General features: G+C 37.1%; 1 protein-coding gene across 3 annotated transcripts; it reads right to left on the bottom strand.

Annotated features, from left to right (window-relative positions):
• Nucleotides 1-620: 620 nt before the first annotated feature.
• Nucleotides 621-11663, bottom strand: TBPL1 (TATA-box binding protein like 1). Of its 3 annotated transcripts, none has more exons than XM_034418844.3 (7): nt 11318-11663; nt 7328-7514; nt 5552-5634; nt 5386-5449; nt 4048-4151; nt 3817-3911; nt 621-1855 (listed from the first exon to the last, which is right to left on the bottom strand). In XM_034418844.3, exons 2-7 carry the CDS (start codon nt 7460-7462, stop codon nt 1776-1778), a joined length of 561 nt encoding a protein of 186 aa, XP_034274735.1. In that variant the 5' UTR covers nt 7463-7514; nt 11318-11663; the 3' UTR covers nt 621-1775. The 3 variants fall into 3 exon arrangements, with proteins under 3 accessions (XP_034274735.1, XP_034274734.1, XP_087738931.1); XM_034418843.3 differs by having other exon boundaries at nt 11242-11650; XM_087882805.1 differs by having other exon boundaries at nt 10712-11514.
• Between the last annotated feature and the right edge of the window lie 6891 nt (nt 11664-18554).

The raw sequence follows: 18554 nt of genomic DNA, 5'->3' as shown, positions 1-18554 counted from the left end.
TCCGCCTTAAGACACAAAAGCAGCTGACTAACTTTGAGTGAGTCCTACCCTCTCAGCCCTAGGAAGCAGGCAATGGCAAACCATTTCCAAAATCTTGCCAAGGGAACTTGTCCAGGCATCACCATGAGTCACACATGACTTGATGCCGCACGCAAAAGATGATAATCAACATTAGCTTGTAGTTATGGAGGTACTCCTCCTAGTTCCATCGTAATTATTATTAGGTATATGCATAATCATTGCTTCCATGTTTTAATCTATGTGAGTAGATGCCTCTCAAAAGGTGAGCCTGCTTCCTAGATGAAAATGCTTTAGGAAGATATATTTAGCACACTTTCTGGTTGGAATAACACAATGTCTATTTATATTCAGTCCATTTGTCTCCTCTCCCAAAGCACAATTTATATATCATTTTTCCAGCAGACCTCCAAAGTTCTCATGACATTTGAACAGTATTTTAAAAATAGTTTGAAAAAAATATGCCAATCGGATTTTTATCTGCAGGACTCTGCTGAATTTATTTCATCTGAAGTGGAAGCTGAGAACTGAATACATGGTATTTGCAATGTTCATATCAACATTTATTCATTTTTGAGGCTTAGATATGAAAAAGAGACATCTGCATTTTTACATATTTATTGTATATGATGAGAGTAGCATCTTCATTCCAATTAAAATTTAATTAAAATACCACTCATCTGTACCAATGCACATGTACTGAGAGATTCAACATTGGCTTTTGAAGTCCCAAGATTACATGTCAAAACCAAGCTTTCTTACATGTTAGAATAAAAAACAAAAATGAAGTACTATAGCAGTATTTGGCAAGTGTGGACAATTTTTTAGAAGTAGCTAAAAGGTCTACATCAATTAAACTTTTTTCCTGAAAAATAACACTAGTCAATGGAAGTAATTCACAGCAGTTTTTAAAAAACCAACCAAAACTGTATCTGAATTATGGACACAGTAAGCTGATTTTACTAACATCAAGTGCTATCATGGTACTTCTATCTTTACTGAATACAATGTTCATTAAAATCTGTTATGATCCAGAATGTGCCCTTACTGAGCAAAGCAGAAAAAGATCAGCCAACCTCTGCATTTACTTACAAATACATTGCAGAAAAAACAGAGTCTGTCCTTTGTACACATATGTATCTGTCATTCACTTGAACCTATTCTGCTATTGACCACTTTACACACGCACACTAAAACTGGAAGAAAAAAAATGAACAAAAGATTACACTAATAATGCTTTAGTTACTTTGCCAATATACAATTGTTAATTGAAAAGGGAAAAGGAATGTAACAGAACAGGTATGAAGGAAGGTTTTGCAGACTTTTATTTGTGCATGTTTGTCAGGTGAAAAAGGTAATGTCTACAGCTTCTTTGGTGCCCAACAGTCAGCATACAAAAATGTAAAAGACTATTAACAAATAAAAACACAAGCTCAACCTAAAGAAGTATTTCCAAGGTTAGTGCATATCATGACAATTCTGCTTATGAACACAGAAATCACTGCAGAAATAAATAGAATGTCTTGTAAAAAGCAGCAATTTCATATTTTTGTAAACTTTTGTTTTTACAATACAGCACTGTTCAAAATAAAATCCAAAAAGGACTGGAGTTTATCACTGTGGCCAAGAGTTTGTACCTTCTCAGCTGCCTTGGTCCAGTTAATCCTTTTTTCTTTACCCTTTTTTTGCTTTAAGTCCAATATGCAGCAGTCTTATAAAAGGTGCTTGGTTAGTTCACCTAACCGTGAAGTGGCAAATTATAAAATTTCTTTCCTGCTCTCAAACACATACGGGTAGATCTGTTCCACTGCAGTGGCAACAGCTTTTACATTTGGCCCTAAGAATAAACAGGGGGGAAAAAAGGATCAGAAGACACACAGAAACAAATCTTTGAAACTCCTAAACTTTATTAGTGGAACTTAATACTTACGACAACTGTTTTCTCCAATATTAAGTGAACAATTCCAACACTACTGAAGCAGAAAATAAAACTAGCCTGAAAACATTAATTAAATTATACATCACATGCATCCATAAACCTCCTAGATGGATCTCCGCTCACCTCACATTGAAGACTAGCTGTACCATAAAAAAGTGCAAATTCAGCAACTGATTTCACCATATTTGCTACTTGCACTTTATACTGTTGTAAATTACCTGTTATCATCAACAGCCACCCAACACTCCAACTCAAATTAGACCTTAATATAACTATTTATCTTGTTTTTCTTCAATTATAAGTCCAGAAAATCTTCACTGGGATCCCAACATGTAGGAATCAAAGTCTTATTTCTTCTCTCCTCAGCAAGACTGAACAAAATTGTTACTTCCCCAGAGTTGCTAAAGTATAAAAAAAAGAATGTTCCCATTGGTACAATGGGATATTTATTCTTAAAAGTATGTAAGTCACAAGCAGAAAGGGAGATGTAAGCCTTCTTCCATTGTATACTACATTCCTGATTAAAAAACAATATTTCCCCATGTGCTCATAATTAAATTGGATGTGTAACTAAACTACTTCTTATGATATAAGAAACCAGTTCTTTTGTCAGTTATATTGATTTATGGATGGACTACTGAATTTAATACCTAATTGTGACAATTAACTGATCTCACTCAATTATTTTTCTGCTTTTATCTATTAGATTTTCAAATTTCACTTTATTAGACTTTCAGTCTAAAATTTAATCTGACTGCTTTCATTCAAACGTCATTTATCACATAGGATTGATGATACCATTTTAATGGAAAAACAAGGTGTTATGTCATCTACAAAAATGAGCATACAGGATCTACACTTAAACGTAATTTGTTTAAAAATAAGAATATGGCACTCTTACTTAGTACTGGGGCCAATCCGAAAAGAACTATTGCCTTCTAAGGATTTTCATATAGTCTTGCAGACTAGAATTGCTATTTCTGCATCTATTAATCTAGCATATCATTGTTATTTTCTACCAATTAAATACCATGTTTTCCCCAAAATAAGACATTGCCTGCTAATAAACCCAATCGGGCTTTTGAGCGCATGGCAATAAGGCCAAGTGCTTATTTCAGGGTTCAAAAAAATATAAGACAGAGTCTTATTTTCAGGGAAACACGGTAGTGACTCCATATTTTTATAACTTAGTTTCACAATACTTGAATGTGTAACTCTTTAGTTTTGTTTTGCCAACCACAGACTCTATAAATAATCTATAGTTTTCCTTATGTAAAATCTCTTTACTTTCTCTTCTTTGTTTTCTACCTAGGCATAAGCAGTGGTGGGTTTCACTTACCTTTGCTACTGGTTTGCTCGTGTGCATACCACTTCTGTGCATGCGCAGAGCGTATTTGATGACGTTCGGGTGGGTTGGCGGAGCCTCCCGCCGCCACTGCTATTGGTTAGGCCGAACCCGGGCAAACCGGTAGCAACCCACCATTGGGCATAAGCTATGTTTTACTCAATGCAAGAGATCTGAATTTTAGCTATATTGTCGGAGAAGGTAAGAAAGAAGTAATTGGGGATTAATCCAATCTACATACTGCTGCCTGGGAATTAGAGCTAGCATTCATAAAAACATTGGACCTGTTTTTAACTGTCATTCCCACCCCTCCATTCCAACACCAGCTATGTTTAACATCTTGCTGAGCAAAGAATTCTATTCAATTCAGATTTTTGAAAAATTCTTTTGTAGCAGATTGTCTGTCTTAATAAAGGTAATTTTTTGTTATTGTTTTCATGGTTATACAGCTATCTTTAATTACCTGAGGTCCCATTGCTAAGGAAGATATTTATTCACAAAAATGAATGAGTACCTGTAACTGTGATACTTCCTGTTGAAAAAATCTGTAAAGTAGCTCTAAGTGTTTTTATTCTGTAGCACACTGCAGGATGAAGCTCTGGTTCATAACTAGGAAATAAATAAACAAAACATATTTCAAAAATAAATCCCAATACAAAAACATAAAATAATTTTAATTTGTTCTATTCAAATTAAAACAACTTCAATTTGTATCGTATAATAATACTGTTAAATTGGACTATACCTGGCATGGGGTCGGTTGTTTTTTGTAAATTCTGGCAATCTGACTTCAAACGGCATGTTGCATACTGCTAAAACATTGACAACTTTAAAATCTGTAAAAATCACCTTTTTGAAGGAGAAAGAACATGTGGAGATAGCTGTATTAGAACACTTTTAAAACTTAAATAAAGAGGTTATATACATTTTTGTCTCATTTCAAAGAAGCCACCAGTTGTTTCCTGTAACTATGGCTAGAATGTGCTTTTTAGCATAAGACCTTTTTGAGAAAAGAAGTTAACATATTTAAGTCAACAGAAAATTATTTCAGTAATCAACTTCGTATAATTCAATTAAGTTGCTGCAATGGCAATCAAGATTTACTAATGTTCCCAAAAACTGAGAAATATTCTGTAATTGTCCTTTTAATCGTATTCCTGTTTCACAGCAAACAAATCTTCATTAGGAAGTACTGAACTCAGCTAGCCTGAGAATTGAAGTCCACGCATCTTAAAAGTTGATGAGATTGAGAAATACTGATTTAGATTATTTTTAAGACAAGCTATTTTGTCATGAGAAGTGCGCCTCCTCCCATTGCACTCTGTGAAAGAATGCACTTTGCTTCCTAAAATACATACACATGGACACACTCCTGCATCCACACATGCAATGCAACTGATGTCTGAATACTATGATTAAATTCTATTTACTAGCCAGTAAATATAATTCACCTTTGAATTATATGTCAAATTGAACACATTGTTATTTTATTGCAAATAAAGCATGCACTCATCTTTTCTTTTAATAAACTATTTATTTATATTTGGATTTATAATTGGTAAAGTCAGAATCGGTAGCTGAGAAAACATTTTATTACTGACATTTAGCCAAATAATAGCATACAAACCAACAGAGACAAAATGAACACAAACAGGGAACATAGAGGTGGAAGAAGACTTGCTCTTAGCATTGAGTTTTTGCAGGGAATGCATGTAGAGCTGTGATGTTCCTTCAATTCTTTTTGCATTCTTACAAAAGAACCTGGTTTCTTTTTATAGTAAAGGATCTAGGCATTTTTTGCAATGACTCAGCTGATGAGAGAAACTTTCCTTTTCAAAGAAATTGATGAAAAGAAAAAAAAAATGTTTTTTGACCCCATTTTGTTTTGTGGTGTTTTGCCTGAAACGCACAGGATTCATCAGAGAGGAAAAGGGTTTTAATTGCTAGTGAGTAGTGAGTATAGTCAGTTGACTTTCTAGAAACCGAGCCAATAAGAAAAATCTCTGAATGAAACAAGAAGAGAGGTGTCATGTCACAATTGACTTAATAAAGCAAAATGTATTTATTTCACTAGAAAAATTACCTGAAAACCTAGTTTCTGCAGACTACGGGCTAGTCGTCTGGCACCAAATTTTGCTTCTTCTTCACTAGAGTTCAAAACAAACAAACAACCAATTAAGGGATTATGCAATTAAGCATTACTAATACATAAACAATTTAATTAAAAAGCAATAAAATATAGATTATACCTTGTAGCTCCTGTGCAAATTACTTTCCCTGAGGACCAAATTGTTGCTGTAATCCTGGGTTTCCTAAGCTTCATTAATACTTTCTGAAATCAATCAGGGAAAAATAAGTTGAGAAATCTAAAAAGAGATCTAAATGCTATCATTTACTGTAGAAAGATTCAACATGAAGTTTCACTTCTGAAGTACTCTACACTGGGGGAAAAACTAAAAAGTTTCTTACTAGTACATAGTTTTGTTGTTTTTGAAACAACTCCAATAAAAAGGCAAGATTTTAAGCATTAATTTTACATTACAGCTGACAAGGAGATAACTGCTGAAATCTAATGCATCAAAAGGATACTAGGCTAAGGAAGTCTATGATAACAGTATGTAACTATACCACAGTAAAAACCAAGAAAAGTCTGAACCTCAACATAGTAACAAATTTTCTTCCTTTTTTTTTTTTTTAATTTGATTTATATGCCGCCCTTCTCCGGAGACTCAGGGCGGCTTACAGTGTGCTAAGCAATAGCCTTCATCCTTTTGTATATTTATACAAAGTCAGCTTATTGCCCCCATAACTGGGTCCTTTCTCTTAGTATTTTAATCAAAATTGTTTCAGCTCTTGAATCTCCTGCAATTAATTCTTATTACTGTAGTTTTTCAGGCATGATGCTTTACCAACAAAACAATATTTATTTGCAAACAAGTTACACAGTATGGGTTACTTGTGGACAGAATTCCAATTATATAAGCAATTCATGTGAACAAAGTATCAGCTATATAAATGTCTAATATTCATCAACCTGAATTTTTTAAACTTTAAAGCAGAAATGATTATATTTCAGAAATTCAATTCTGAAGCTAATATAAACAAATTGTGGTTAAAATCCCTATTTTAGGTCTTTCTCCCATGCTGACATTTTGTTTCTCAGCTGCTCATTTTAAAACAGTAACACAATAAAAAAAGTTAAAAAACACATTTTATAATACTAAAATCTGTTTCAACTAGAAGAGCAGCAAGACCATTTCAAGGTATAAATAAATGCATTTATTAACTTTTCAGAAAGCTCGCACTAATGGTGCTGATGTACCCCAGATAGCAAGATACTCCATATGTGTGGAACTACTATAGAAAAAGCTCTCTCTTTTGTTTTAACCACACAACTATCTCCCTTAAGTATGGCCAAGAGAGCCTTCAACTGAAGGGCAGGCAGGTTGATAAAATGAAGACAGTCTTTCAAGCAATTTAGTTAAAGTACTGAAGGTTTTAAGGGTAAGAACTAGCACAATGATTTTGTTTTTACTATATACACTAGAAGTGTACAAAACATCTCAAATCTGAAACAGATTGCTCAAGTTTGATATACTGCTGATTGAATTAAAAACCACCATCCCATCTTATAAAAGTATTCCAATACTCTTCTGATTATGGCTGTTAGAACACTTTTGGTAAGATTGGCCTTTGAGCTTGAAATATTACATAAACATTTTTGTACGCTTGTTATGCATGCAATGCAACAATTAAAATCTGAGAACTCATATCACGATAAACTAATTCAATCTAAAAAGGCCTGGCTGTAGAGGAAAAATACAATTCCTTTAAAAGGCATAGGAACTCCCAATGGGGTATTTTCCATTTGAGAATTACATTGAAGACACTCTCCTGAGTGCCTGACACTGTAAAAAAAATTCAATCCTTATTACCAAATAAATTATCTAAACTGTTTTGTTATATAGAGCTGTTTAAAGTTTCCAATATTCGTGAGAGTATTCTAAAATTAAAATGTTACTTACCCCAACGTCACGCTTATATATCACATTTGCTCCCTCCAAAGCAATCTTTCGCAAATTTAAATGACATCTTGTTCGAAAGACACAGACCACATTTGTGATTAAAATATCCAATGCAACATCACTCTCTGCATCCATTGGGGTGATTTAAAACACAGATTCCCAGCACCATACCATGAAAGATCACATCCTGAGGGTAAGATACATTAAACAGATATCAAAAAGTGTAACAGTATGTTTTAACTCCCGAAATGAAGTCCTAATTTGAAAAACAGCATCTTCCCAATAGACAAATGTTGTGTGTGTGCATGTGTATGCGTATGCATGTGTGTGTGTGTGAACGTTTAAGTTACATGATTTGATTAGAATTTTTTTTTATAAGAGTTTGATCTAAGGACATTGATACCCATTTAATGTAAAGATATTAAAGTTAATGTGATTGATTTTTTAGCCAACCAAAACTGTTAAACATACCATCATCTGCAAAATACTGTACATAGAATACTTTCAAACAAAAAGGTTAGCCCTGGAATTGTTTTATTTATTTATATCTATTTATAATTTAATTTTCCAGAGCTTTTTTATTGTTATTTGTCGATTTATACTTTCCATGTCATTAGAATCTGAGAGACAGAAACTGAATTGTTCATGTTTTTCTGCCTCCAGTGAACATGATGGCAGAGAGAAATACTGTGAAATTCAGTTTTTCTATGCAATATGATATTTTAAATTATGAAATATATTCTATCAACGTATAAAATGTATATTTTGGTTCTTTTATGCAGAATAAATTATACCACTACATTTGGACTTAATTGGAGCTTGTTTATAGTGGACGGCATCATGCCCAAAGTTACAGCATAGCAAAAATACAGATGTAAGGAATGGAAATTGGAATTGCATTATCTTCTTCCAGAAATGGGTGAGATTCAAGGAGTTATCTTAAATTATCATTGAAAAATCTAAAAGCATTCCAAAATGAATACAAATTAACACTGTAATCTGCATTCTTTAAAGTTATACTACTTCAATTGAAATTTCTAACAATTATTTTTCAGCCATTAAGATCTGTCTAAATGAAGTCTGAAGTATCTGAAGTAAATGAAGTATCTGAATTAGGGAAATCTTTAACTATTCCTTAACTAGCTGATATTAAATTACAAACAAGAATGAAGTGAAAAATGATTATATGAATTTTTGAATTCCAATACCTATCACCTTTAGCCAATACTAAGAACAAGCAATTCGGTAACAACTGATGGTTCTCACACTATTCACACCTTTCTTTCAGCTCAAAAAAATTATTTCAAAATTCAAAACTGAGAAAGAGGCCATCTGGTAGTTCAAGATAGCAGCTGGGGAACTGAGGGGAAAAGAATAATATAAATCTTTTATTGGAGGAAAGGATAATACAGGAAACCTACACAAATTCTGGATACCATTTCCTGAAAGTGCTTTCTGCAAGTTAGCTAGCAGCTGTCCACTAAAAATATTTCATTTCCCACCAAATACAATGATTTATTCCTGAGCTCAGATGTGTGAACATATACACAACTTTCTTCTTAATTATACACTCACTGATTCATAAAAAATACTTCTACATTTTTTCTCTAGGATGCTATCATAACTTTCAGAACTGCAGATGGAAAAAGCATGTAATAAAATCCAGTAATATTCAAAGGGCTGGATGCTCTGGAATACACTGAAAGTTTATCTACAATATTATCCCCATCTTCCAATTAAGAATATTCATCACAGTTACTCTTTAATAATTTTCAAGGCTTGCGTATTACTAAAGGTACCAATTCCTTCTTTTGAAGATTGGTATACATTTCAGCTTAAGAACGGACTCTGATTATATGAGTTTCACTCCATTGGAGTGTTTAAAATGGGTTGATAGTGGCAAAATAGAATTCATTTGTTTTGTCCTATTGTCATCGCTGCAAGGACCAATACTCAAGGAGTACAGGACAGAAGCAGTTGTGTAAACTCCCCTCCACATAGTACAATAGCTCAAGGCTAGCAAGATGTTTTGTATCTAGCTCTAAATTTTAATATTGCATCACAGTTTAATTGCTGTACAGAGATGATAACAAGAGTTCAAGACAAGATGAACAAAATGCAGTCACCTAATAAGGGGCATTTATTTCAAGTTTACAATGTTATTTGAGGGAGCAGTTATTTGAATGAAAGATAAAAACTTGAATGTACACATCCCAATTCCAGAATATCTCAAGCTTTGCCTTTTTACAATAGAAAGTATATGAGGGAAGGTGACTGAAATTGATTGGACAAAAAGTTTCTTGCATTCTAAGAGAGATCCCTATAATAAAGAATATAGAGCTCCTAAAAATGGGAAATCTAGATTTGTGAAAGGGAGTAAATAGGTCTTTCCAGAGCAATTCTACTACAGTATACCCATGTGTCTTCTAGAATATGACAACATTTCTCAACCTGAAACTCATTTTAATTCATTCTATTTTTCCCATCCTGTTCTATGGACTCCAGATTCAATTGTTGGCGGGTTTTCTGAGGGGGGAGGGAGGGGGGAGAATGCTCTTTTGCACTTTAATTTCAATTATGCTTTTCTGAGTGATTAAGATTATTTGAGCATTATTTATAATGCAATTAATAATCTGCTTTTCAATATACTTTCTCAGAAACAAAGGAGTTTAAAACTAAGTAAACAATAAAACCGGGGAGGCAGAGATAGCTGCAGTGGCTTACTAAACATGGCTAAAGTACAAAACAGGAATTGAAATTCACTATTCAGACTTCTGAAATGCTGCAGCAAACAATAAAAAAAAATTCAAAATGCAACAAATATCTGGTTTCTCAGTCAAAAAGGCTGTCTCAGGTTACCATCCATGTAACTTCAAATGGCAATGGGACTCAAAGACAATGGATGAAAATTACGGGATGCAAGAAATACTACCTATTGAACTGTACCTATGTTGGTACAGAATAAATGTAGCTACTTAAATGATATTGTTTCTATCAAGTCAGGTTACCTAACAGCTGTATTTTCTATAAACTGCAGTTTCTTTAGAAGAAGTCCTTCCTATGTCACATTACAATAGACAGCCGTCTAGAGAAGTTACTGCAACGTGGATAGCTATATTCAGGCTCTATTTAAGGGCGTTTTTTAAAAGAAAAGCCCTCCGGTAGAAAAAAGGATGCATAGCATTATGAAACCATTCACCTCTCCCAAATAACAAGATATAAAATCTGGGCCTCTGTAGAGGCAGCCCTATGAAGAACCCAACTGGATCTCTGATCAGATCCATTTCATTTTCCGCCTCCAGGTGAGGTCACAGAGCGCATCCCTGGATTACGAGAAAGGAGAGCAACCTTGTGAATGAAAAGGAGGGCCTTCAGCTTATTTACTTTTTTATGAACGTGAGTCACTGAGGTTGCCAGGAAACAGAGAAGTGCCTGCGGTGGACGCTGTTTCCTCCTCCTCCTCCTCCTCCTGCTGGCTGTTTCCCAGGGAGGACGAATAAGGCAGCCATTCCCAAGCCCGTTAAACGTCCAGATTTCTTGGGTTTAGAGCTCTCTCTCCTCATCGCCCTTGCCAGCATGGCTGTTCCTCCCCCTCCGTCTCCCCCCCAAAAAAGGTCACACTGCGTTGAGGGAAGGCTGGCTTATGGCGTTGCATTTTCCCCCTTCCCCGCAGCCGAAACGGGAAGGAAGATGGGAGAAAGCTCTGGAGCAGATGCGGAGAGAGGGAGGAGGGGAGAAGAAGAAACGGAGCAGCCTCCGCTTTTGCACCCAAAGCAACTCTTCGGCCTTTCCTGGGCGCAGAAGCCTTCCTTTCCTTCGCCCCCCCCCGGCCCCCCTCCAAACCTCTTCAGCTCTTCCTCCATCTCAAGATGCCAGGCGGAAAGGGAGGAAGGGAGGAAAAAAAAAAAACCCACCCCGGCACTTCTGACCCCGCTTCCCCCGTAGGCTCGCGTGCAACGGTTCGCGGCACGAAGACCGTTACTGACGTACAGCCCCGACGGCCTTTCCGCCTCCTCCTCTGGGCTCAACGGCTTCCGAGAAGAACCGGCCGCTAAGCGACCCACAGACGTTCGGCAACCGCCGCCGCCGCCGCTTCTCCTGACGGTTCCGGGTTTCCAGGCCGCCGAATCCCCGCGACACAATAAAACATCACAAAGCGCGCGAACACCATAGACGGCGCCCCCATCTCCGCCGCCTAGAGCGGCAACCGGATGTTCTCCGCGTGCACGGTCCTTCCGGTTTAAGGTCGCCGCTAGTTTGTTTCGATCGGCTGCCTTAAACTTTCTTCGAGAGTCCCGAAGCTTCCAATGCAAATCGAGAAGCGGGAGGGCGTGGTCAGGGAAGAGAGATCGCGTTTCTCTCTCTCTCTCTCTCTCTCTTCCCCCCCCCCCTCCACAGCCCTCGGGGCTTTCCCGCGGCTGATTTCTTCAGCAGGCGGACGTAGCCTGAAGGCTAATAGTAATTTAAAAACTGGCTGTCGCTAGATGACAGCAGCAGTCAAGAGTTTTAGGTATGTTGTCTGCCGCCTAGCGCTTATCCAAGTGTTTAATATAGCTCCCCTTCTGGAAATAGGGAGCAATATTTCTCTTTTCTTCTTCCTTTCTTCCTCATTGCCCCATTTTAGTAATAATTATAATATTAATATCTTAAGGAAACTGGACAGCGTCATCATTAAGAGTTAAACATGATTTGCAAGCAGCAGATATTATCATTTGAATATTTACTTTCCTCCAAATGTTCTCTGCACGGAGAACTAACTGTATAACAAATGCCTCATCTAGAAACTACTTTCTAAGAAATTGATATAGGTACTTGGAAGTTTTCAAAAAGTGAATTTTTTACATCAGTTGGTCATAATTTTGATCCAGAACACAGCACCAGCTAAACCAAGACAAAACCAGGAACCTAATCCTAAATTGTCCCTCATGCATTTTAATTATCATGAGAACAGAAAACAAATGCATTTATTAAAGTGTATTGTGGATTGCATTGTACTAAATACAGTATCTGGAGACTAGTTTTTCATTCTTAAAAAGCAAGTATTTTCTGCCGAATGTGATTGCAGATCTGATTGAAAACATTTTGTATATAAATTTAGAAAATACTGTACAATGTTAGAGAAAACTAATTTTAATTTCCCTCCATGGGTTTGTTTGTTTGTTTGTTTATGTGAAAGAAAAATATACCAAGCATGAGTGCCACTCTGTGGCATATAAAAAGAAAAAAATTGAGGAAATATTTAAATGTTTATCTTTTTAAATTCTTGGATATAAGACACCATATGCTATAGATCCTAAAGTTGGTACAATTTACTTTTGAATTTTTTCCCAAGCAAGTTAGAATATTTTTCTGTGTTTTTCTATATAATACCTCTATTAGGTTTTGATATATTGAAATACTAACATAAAAGGAAAGGGAATAGCAAAACATATTAAAAGTGATAAAATATACACATCAAACAAATGTAACAAAGGTGACCTCTTGCTTCCTTTTAAGACAGAGATATTAGCAATACAACCATCACTCTATGTTTTGCCCTTTTTCATAAAAGAAAATTGCTTTTAGATATTCTGTTAAACATTTTAGTAAATATTCAATTATAGCAGTGAGTATAAAAAGAAATCTATATTCAATTCATATGAAAAAGGTTTTGTCAGTGGAATTTCTGCAGATAAAACTGTCTCTTAAATGTCTATGTGGAAAAAGTATAATTAGTAGTAATGTTTGCGTGTTGCTTCATTCCTAACTGTTAGACAAACAAGCCTTTAAAGGGTGACGACTGGCTTCCTGCTTCGGCTGTGAAATTTACAAGGATTTCTGCAGATCAGCCACGAGATTTCGAAATGCTTCTATATCCTTTAGAACTTGCATGTTTTCTTTCTTGTGCCCTACTGTATCCTGACCCTAATGCAAAGAGGGAAAATTATTTTTCTGTTGAAGTTGTATTCTCTGTGAGGGGATGGTAAAGCCTGTACCAAAATTAAATAAGGCGTCCTTCCCCCTCTTTATGTTTTTCTACTTTTTCCTCTATGCAATCAGACTTTGGGGGAAAGTATCTTCTTGCCAAAAGTTTGAAACAAAAATTACCAGACAATTTTCCCATCCCATCCATCATTCTGTCTTAGTCCCCCCCCCCGCTTCCATCTCTCCGCCCAACCCCCAGTTAATTGAAAGTCAGTTTCCTACTCCATTTCAGCTATAGCTGCTAAAGATTGTAATACTGTGACTTCTCCTTCTAGCTTATTGAATTTTGATTATCAAAATCTTAGCCAATGAACATGGAGAGACAATGTACACGCTTCTGGTATTATTAGATTGCAACTCTTAGTAGCTAGCCCTCATCACTAACTGTTAGATAGGACTGATTGGGGCTTGGAAGGAAACTCTTAACATAAGGATCTTGCCAGTGATGGGATTCAGCCAGTTCGCACCACTTCGGGAGAACCGGTTGTTAACTTTCTGAGCAGTTTGGCAAACTGGTTGTTGGAAGAAATCATTAGGGCAGAGAACCGGTTGTTAAATTACTTGAATCCCATCACTGGATCTTGCTGTATACTCAAAATTTATTTATTAATTTAAAACATTTATATAGCCACTCATCGTATAACAAATTCTGGGCAGTTCTCAGTTAAAAATTAAAATAACACAAAAACCATATTAAAACTTTTAAAATCAAGTACATATAAACAAAAATCTGGTGGAAGTCAAGCTTCCATTGAGCAATCACCTCATGAGAGCGCCTGGGAGAAAAGTCAGTGTTTTATGGAAGTTGAGGATGGTAGAGGCCTGCTGAACTTTAGGGGGGTGTTTAGAAGGCTGTTCCATGGGGCAGAGGCTGCCAGGGAAAAGGCATGCTTTGTACTGTAACTCCCACAAGATAATAATGTTGAAAGGAAGTTTTAAATGTTTTGGCAGAGGTCAGTTCTTTTACCTTAATGTTTAGCTCCCGGACATTTCATTACCAAACTAGGTAACATCTTCAGCGGGATTTTTGGGTGAAACCCCACTGAAGATGTTACGTAGTTTGGTAATGAAACGTCCGGGAGCTAAACAGCAAGGTCAGGGAATAGACCCCTACCAAAACCTACAACCTGAACTATGAATATTCTCAACAATTTTTAATGTTTAAAATGTGTTTGAGAGCCATATTTATAGATTTTTCATCTATGAAGACAGCTATACCAAGACAAACAGAGTTTGTTTAACCAACATAAATTTCTATAAACCAACACTGGCTACTATTATGGTATTAAACTAAACTATTACTGTGGCTTATATCAGAGACTAGGTTCCTGTAGTGTGTTAAGCTAGAACCAAGGAAAGCTCATAATTTAGTGCCATGCATGAATGGGGTGATTGTATATTTGTGTGCAGATAGATTGGGACTCCTTTGGGATCAATTATAAAGCCCGAGCCCAGATAAAAGAGTAATAGAATGCTAGAGGCACTTTTTGACGTATTGGGCACAGGTATTGATCTCAAATACTCTGTTCACAAAATGAACTCTTAAATTCTCTTAATCATAATGAGATGCAATGAAAGAAGAGAGAGGGCAGTTGGTTGCAAATGCAAGCCATGTGTTGATGTTTTTTATTTGAAGGCCTGTGCCTCTGGTGTTGGTAGCATCCAAGCAATATTTTCCTCATCATGGCTGTTGGAGCCATTCTGCCAGTTGTTGCAGTGCTTATTGGATACAAAGAAAATAAGGACATCTTAGTTGTACTAATACAGAAGGTGACATTCTTATTAGTCTTTTGTTAATGAATTTTCAGGTAATAGGATGCACACCATTCCACTTCATCAGGTTCAGAAGTTATATTTTTTTTAAAGTTTTTGAGTCAGTATCCCTTAAAATACAGCCTTTTAAAATATATACCATATAAAGAGTAATGATTTCCAGGGAATAAAAATATCTCTGCCTAACTGGCACTAAAAAGATAATAAACTAGGTGCTAAGCAAGCCTTACTAGGGAGGCCTTTCCCGAAAGACACTTGGAGAGGGCCCACTGCCAGGTGGACATTCAGTCAGAGATATTATTCCACTGATTCGACCCTATTCATGAGAACTGCTTCTTAAATATTCACACACTAGAGCTCAAACCAGTCTCCTATTTTCCTACTCTGCCTGACAAGTCAGGTTGTTCTAATTTGGCAACTCTTAAGATGTGTGGACTTCAACTCCCAGAAGTCTAATTTCCAAGTTTAAAAAACACTATTCTACTTACACAGAAAATTCCAGGAAGTTCATTAGTCACTCAATGAAACATCTTTATGTTATGCTCATGTTGTATTATCCCTTTTAGTAACAATTAATAAAGCTCTCCCACAGGGAGTTGATAAGAGCCACAAGCTGATAACATGCTGGATGCTTCTCCTGAGACTGTATCACAAAGAGTGGCCATATATTCAGGTACCTTAAGCATCAGGTCCTTTAAACATGGTCAGAGTCATGATACTTTCAGAAGAGATGAGAATAGAATAGATGAGACACTAACAGGAAAAAAATTAAAAGAAATTCTTGGTTTCAGCAGAATTCCATATCTATGGCATGGAAAATGGAGAAGTATGTAGACTAAGGAACTTTTTTTATTTAGGTTTGTTTGATTTACTTTAGGTGAAATACTAGCTATGGATAAATTTCCATTATTCTCAGAGAATATAGAACAGAAAATATTTTTAAGGATAACAGGCAACAGAAGGTTGGACATCACAAAAAGACAGCAAAAGAATAATTATTGATTCATTGTTATGTTCTTGCATTGTCAGGCTGTAGGAGAGGCATCTGTGATTTTTCTGCCCTTAAAATATGAAATTCTAATACTGTGTACTGTTTGCTTCTTAGCCTTAGGAATGAAATGCCTTGAACCAACCCCGTGGATGTCTTTTAGGTCAATAAATCATACATACCCCACACACATCTGAACTGGGGATCAACTTTGTTGAAGAAGTATTCCTAGCTCACTCAACAATAAAGCTCTGAATATTATTTCATTTTAGGTCAGGGTTTTTTCAAACTTGGCAACTTTAAGATTTGTGGATTTCTACTACAGGAATTCCCCAACTGTTTGGGGGAATTCTTAAAGTTGATTTCCACATATCTTAGAGTTGCCACATTTGAAAAACACTGCTTTAGAGCAACTCTGAGCACAATGTTAGATGGGTTCAAACCTAATCAATAAGAAGATCAGCCTTTTGCTTTGTTTGATATAAAAAAGATAGTCCATTTTAGTAATTAATTCAATCATAGTTCTTGTCTTCCCCAAACTTTGAAAAGGCTCTCTGCACATGTTTGTTTATTCAATATAGATTTCTTAATTCATTGCCTGATTAAAAAAAACATACTTTTTTTTTATAGTGACAAAACTAGAGAGGGCTAAATTTATTATATTGCATTATATTATATTGCAGGCAGCAGCCAATTAGTATTAAAGAAAAAAAATCAGAAATATAGCAAACAAATTTGCTATAAATTTGTTATCTCTTGTCTTGCCTTCAGCATATTTAGAGAACATCATATAAACATAAGCGAGATACAAATATTTCTCAGGCCAGAATTCTAAGAACCAAATTACACATGCTGTTTTATTTATTTATTTATTTATTTTATATTGGATTTCTATACCGCCCTTCTCCCTAAGGACTCAGGGCGGTGTACAGCCAGATTAAAAAAACATGCAGAACAAATATTAAAAACAATTAAAAGATATATAAATTTGGCCCAATTAAAACTCATTTACCAATTAAAAACGTTTAAAACATTTAAAAACAGTTAAAAATTTCATCTTAAGCCAGCCCGGCTTGTTTAAATAAATGGGTTTTAAGGGCGCGACGGAAGGCACTGAGGTCTTGGATTCTCCTTATCTCTGGGGGGAGCTGATTCCAGAGGGTAGGTGCCCCCACAGAGAAGGCCCTCCCCCTGGGGGTCACCAGCCTGCATTGTTTGGCTGATGGCACCCCGAGGAGGCCCTCTCTGTGGGAGCGCACGGGTCGCTGGGAGGTCGTCGGTAGCAGCAGGCGGTCTCGCAGATAGCTAGGCCCTATGCCATGGAGCGCTTTAAAGGTGATAACCAACACCTTGAAGCGCACCCGGAAGACAACTGGGAGCCAGTGCAGCTCGCGCAGGAGCGGTGTTACATGGGAGCGCCATGCTGCTCCCGTCACTACCCGCGCTGCTGCGTTCTGGACCAGCTGGAGCCTCCGGGTGCTCCTCAAGGGGAGCCCCATGTAGAGAGCGTTGCAGTAGTCAAGGCGAGAGGTGACGAGGGCATGAGTGACTGTGCACAGGGAATCCCGATCAAGAAAGGGCCGCAACTGGCGAATCAGGCGAACCTGACAAAAGGTCCCCCTGGTTACAGCCGTCAGATGTTCCTCCAAGGACAGCTGCATATCCAGGAGGACTCCCAGATTGCGAGCCCTCTCTGTGGGGGCCAATGACTCGCCCCCAATAGTCAGTGATGGAGTCAACTGACTATATCGGGATGCCGGGAGCCACAGCCACTCAGTCTTGGAAGGGTTGAGCTTGAGCCTGTTCCTCCCCATCCAGACCCGTACAGCCTCCAGGCACTGGGACATCACTTCAAGGGCATCGTTGGGGTGGCCTGGGGTGGAGATGTACAGCTGGGTGTCATCAGCGTACTGGTGGTATCTCACCCCAAAGCCACGGATGATCTCACCCAGCGGCTTCACATAAATGTTGAACAGAAGGGGCGAGAGGACCGATCCCTGCGGCACTCCACAAATGAGAGGCCTCGAGGTCGACCTCTGCCCCCCTGCCAACACAAACTGCGACCGGTCGGAGAGAAAGGAGGAGAACCACCGCAACACGGTGCCTCCCACCCCCAACTCTTCCAGCCGGTGCAGCATGATACCATGGTCGATGTTAACAAGAGCCTCCTTCCTGACAAAAAAGTTTGGGTAATAGAAAAGTTACTTTGGGTTAATCCTCTTCCATATGCCTTGGTCCCAATTCTAGTAAGGTCCAGGGTTACTATTATTTACAACATGATAGATTAAAAATGGCATTAACCGAGTAATTAGGCCCTAAGACTGCAGAGACCCCTCGGTACAATTTTTTTTTTTAAATTTAAGACTAAATATCTTCATGTTGTAGATTTTATACAGCTGAAATGTCACGTACCTTATATAAATGAATGTGGGGCCTATGCAATTCTTTAAATTTCATGGAAGATGGGGAAAGAATGACACTGCGTCTTTAGCATACATCTTG

This window comes from Pantherophis guttatus, chromosome 1 (genome assembly GCF_059756535.1).
Source record: "Pantherophis guttatus breed Tessera chromosome 1, ASM5975653v1, whole genome shotgun sequence".
NCBI classification, from domain to species: Eukaryota; Metazoa; Chordata; class Lepidosauria; order Squamata; family Colubridae; genus Pantherophis; species Pantherophis guttatus.
This window is presented reverse-complemented; position numbering and strand designations above follow the sequence as displayed.

Bases quoted from the DNA above. Each gene is read 5' to 3' on its own strand.
- TBPL1 (XM_034418844.3), bottom strand. From the start codon at position 7,462: ATGGATGCAGAGAGTGATGTTGCATTGGATATTTTAATCACAAATGTG. The intron at 5,635-7,327 runs GTAAGTAACATT...GATTGATTTCAG, and splicing joins TATATAAGCGTGACGTTGGG to AAAGTATTAATGAAGCTTAG. The intron at 4,152-5,385 runs GTAATTTTTCTA...TCCTTCAAAAAG, and splicing joins TGCAGAAACTAGGTTTTCAG to GTGATTTTTACAGATTTTAA.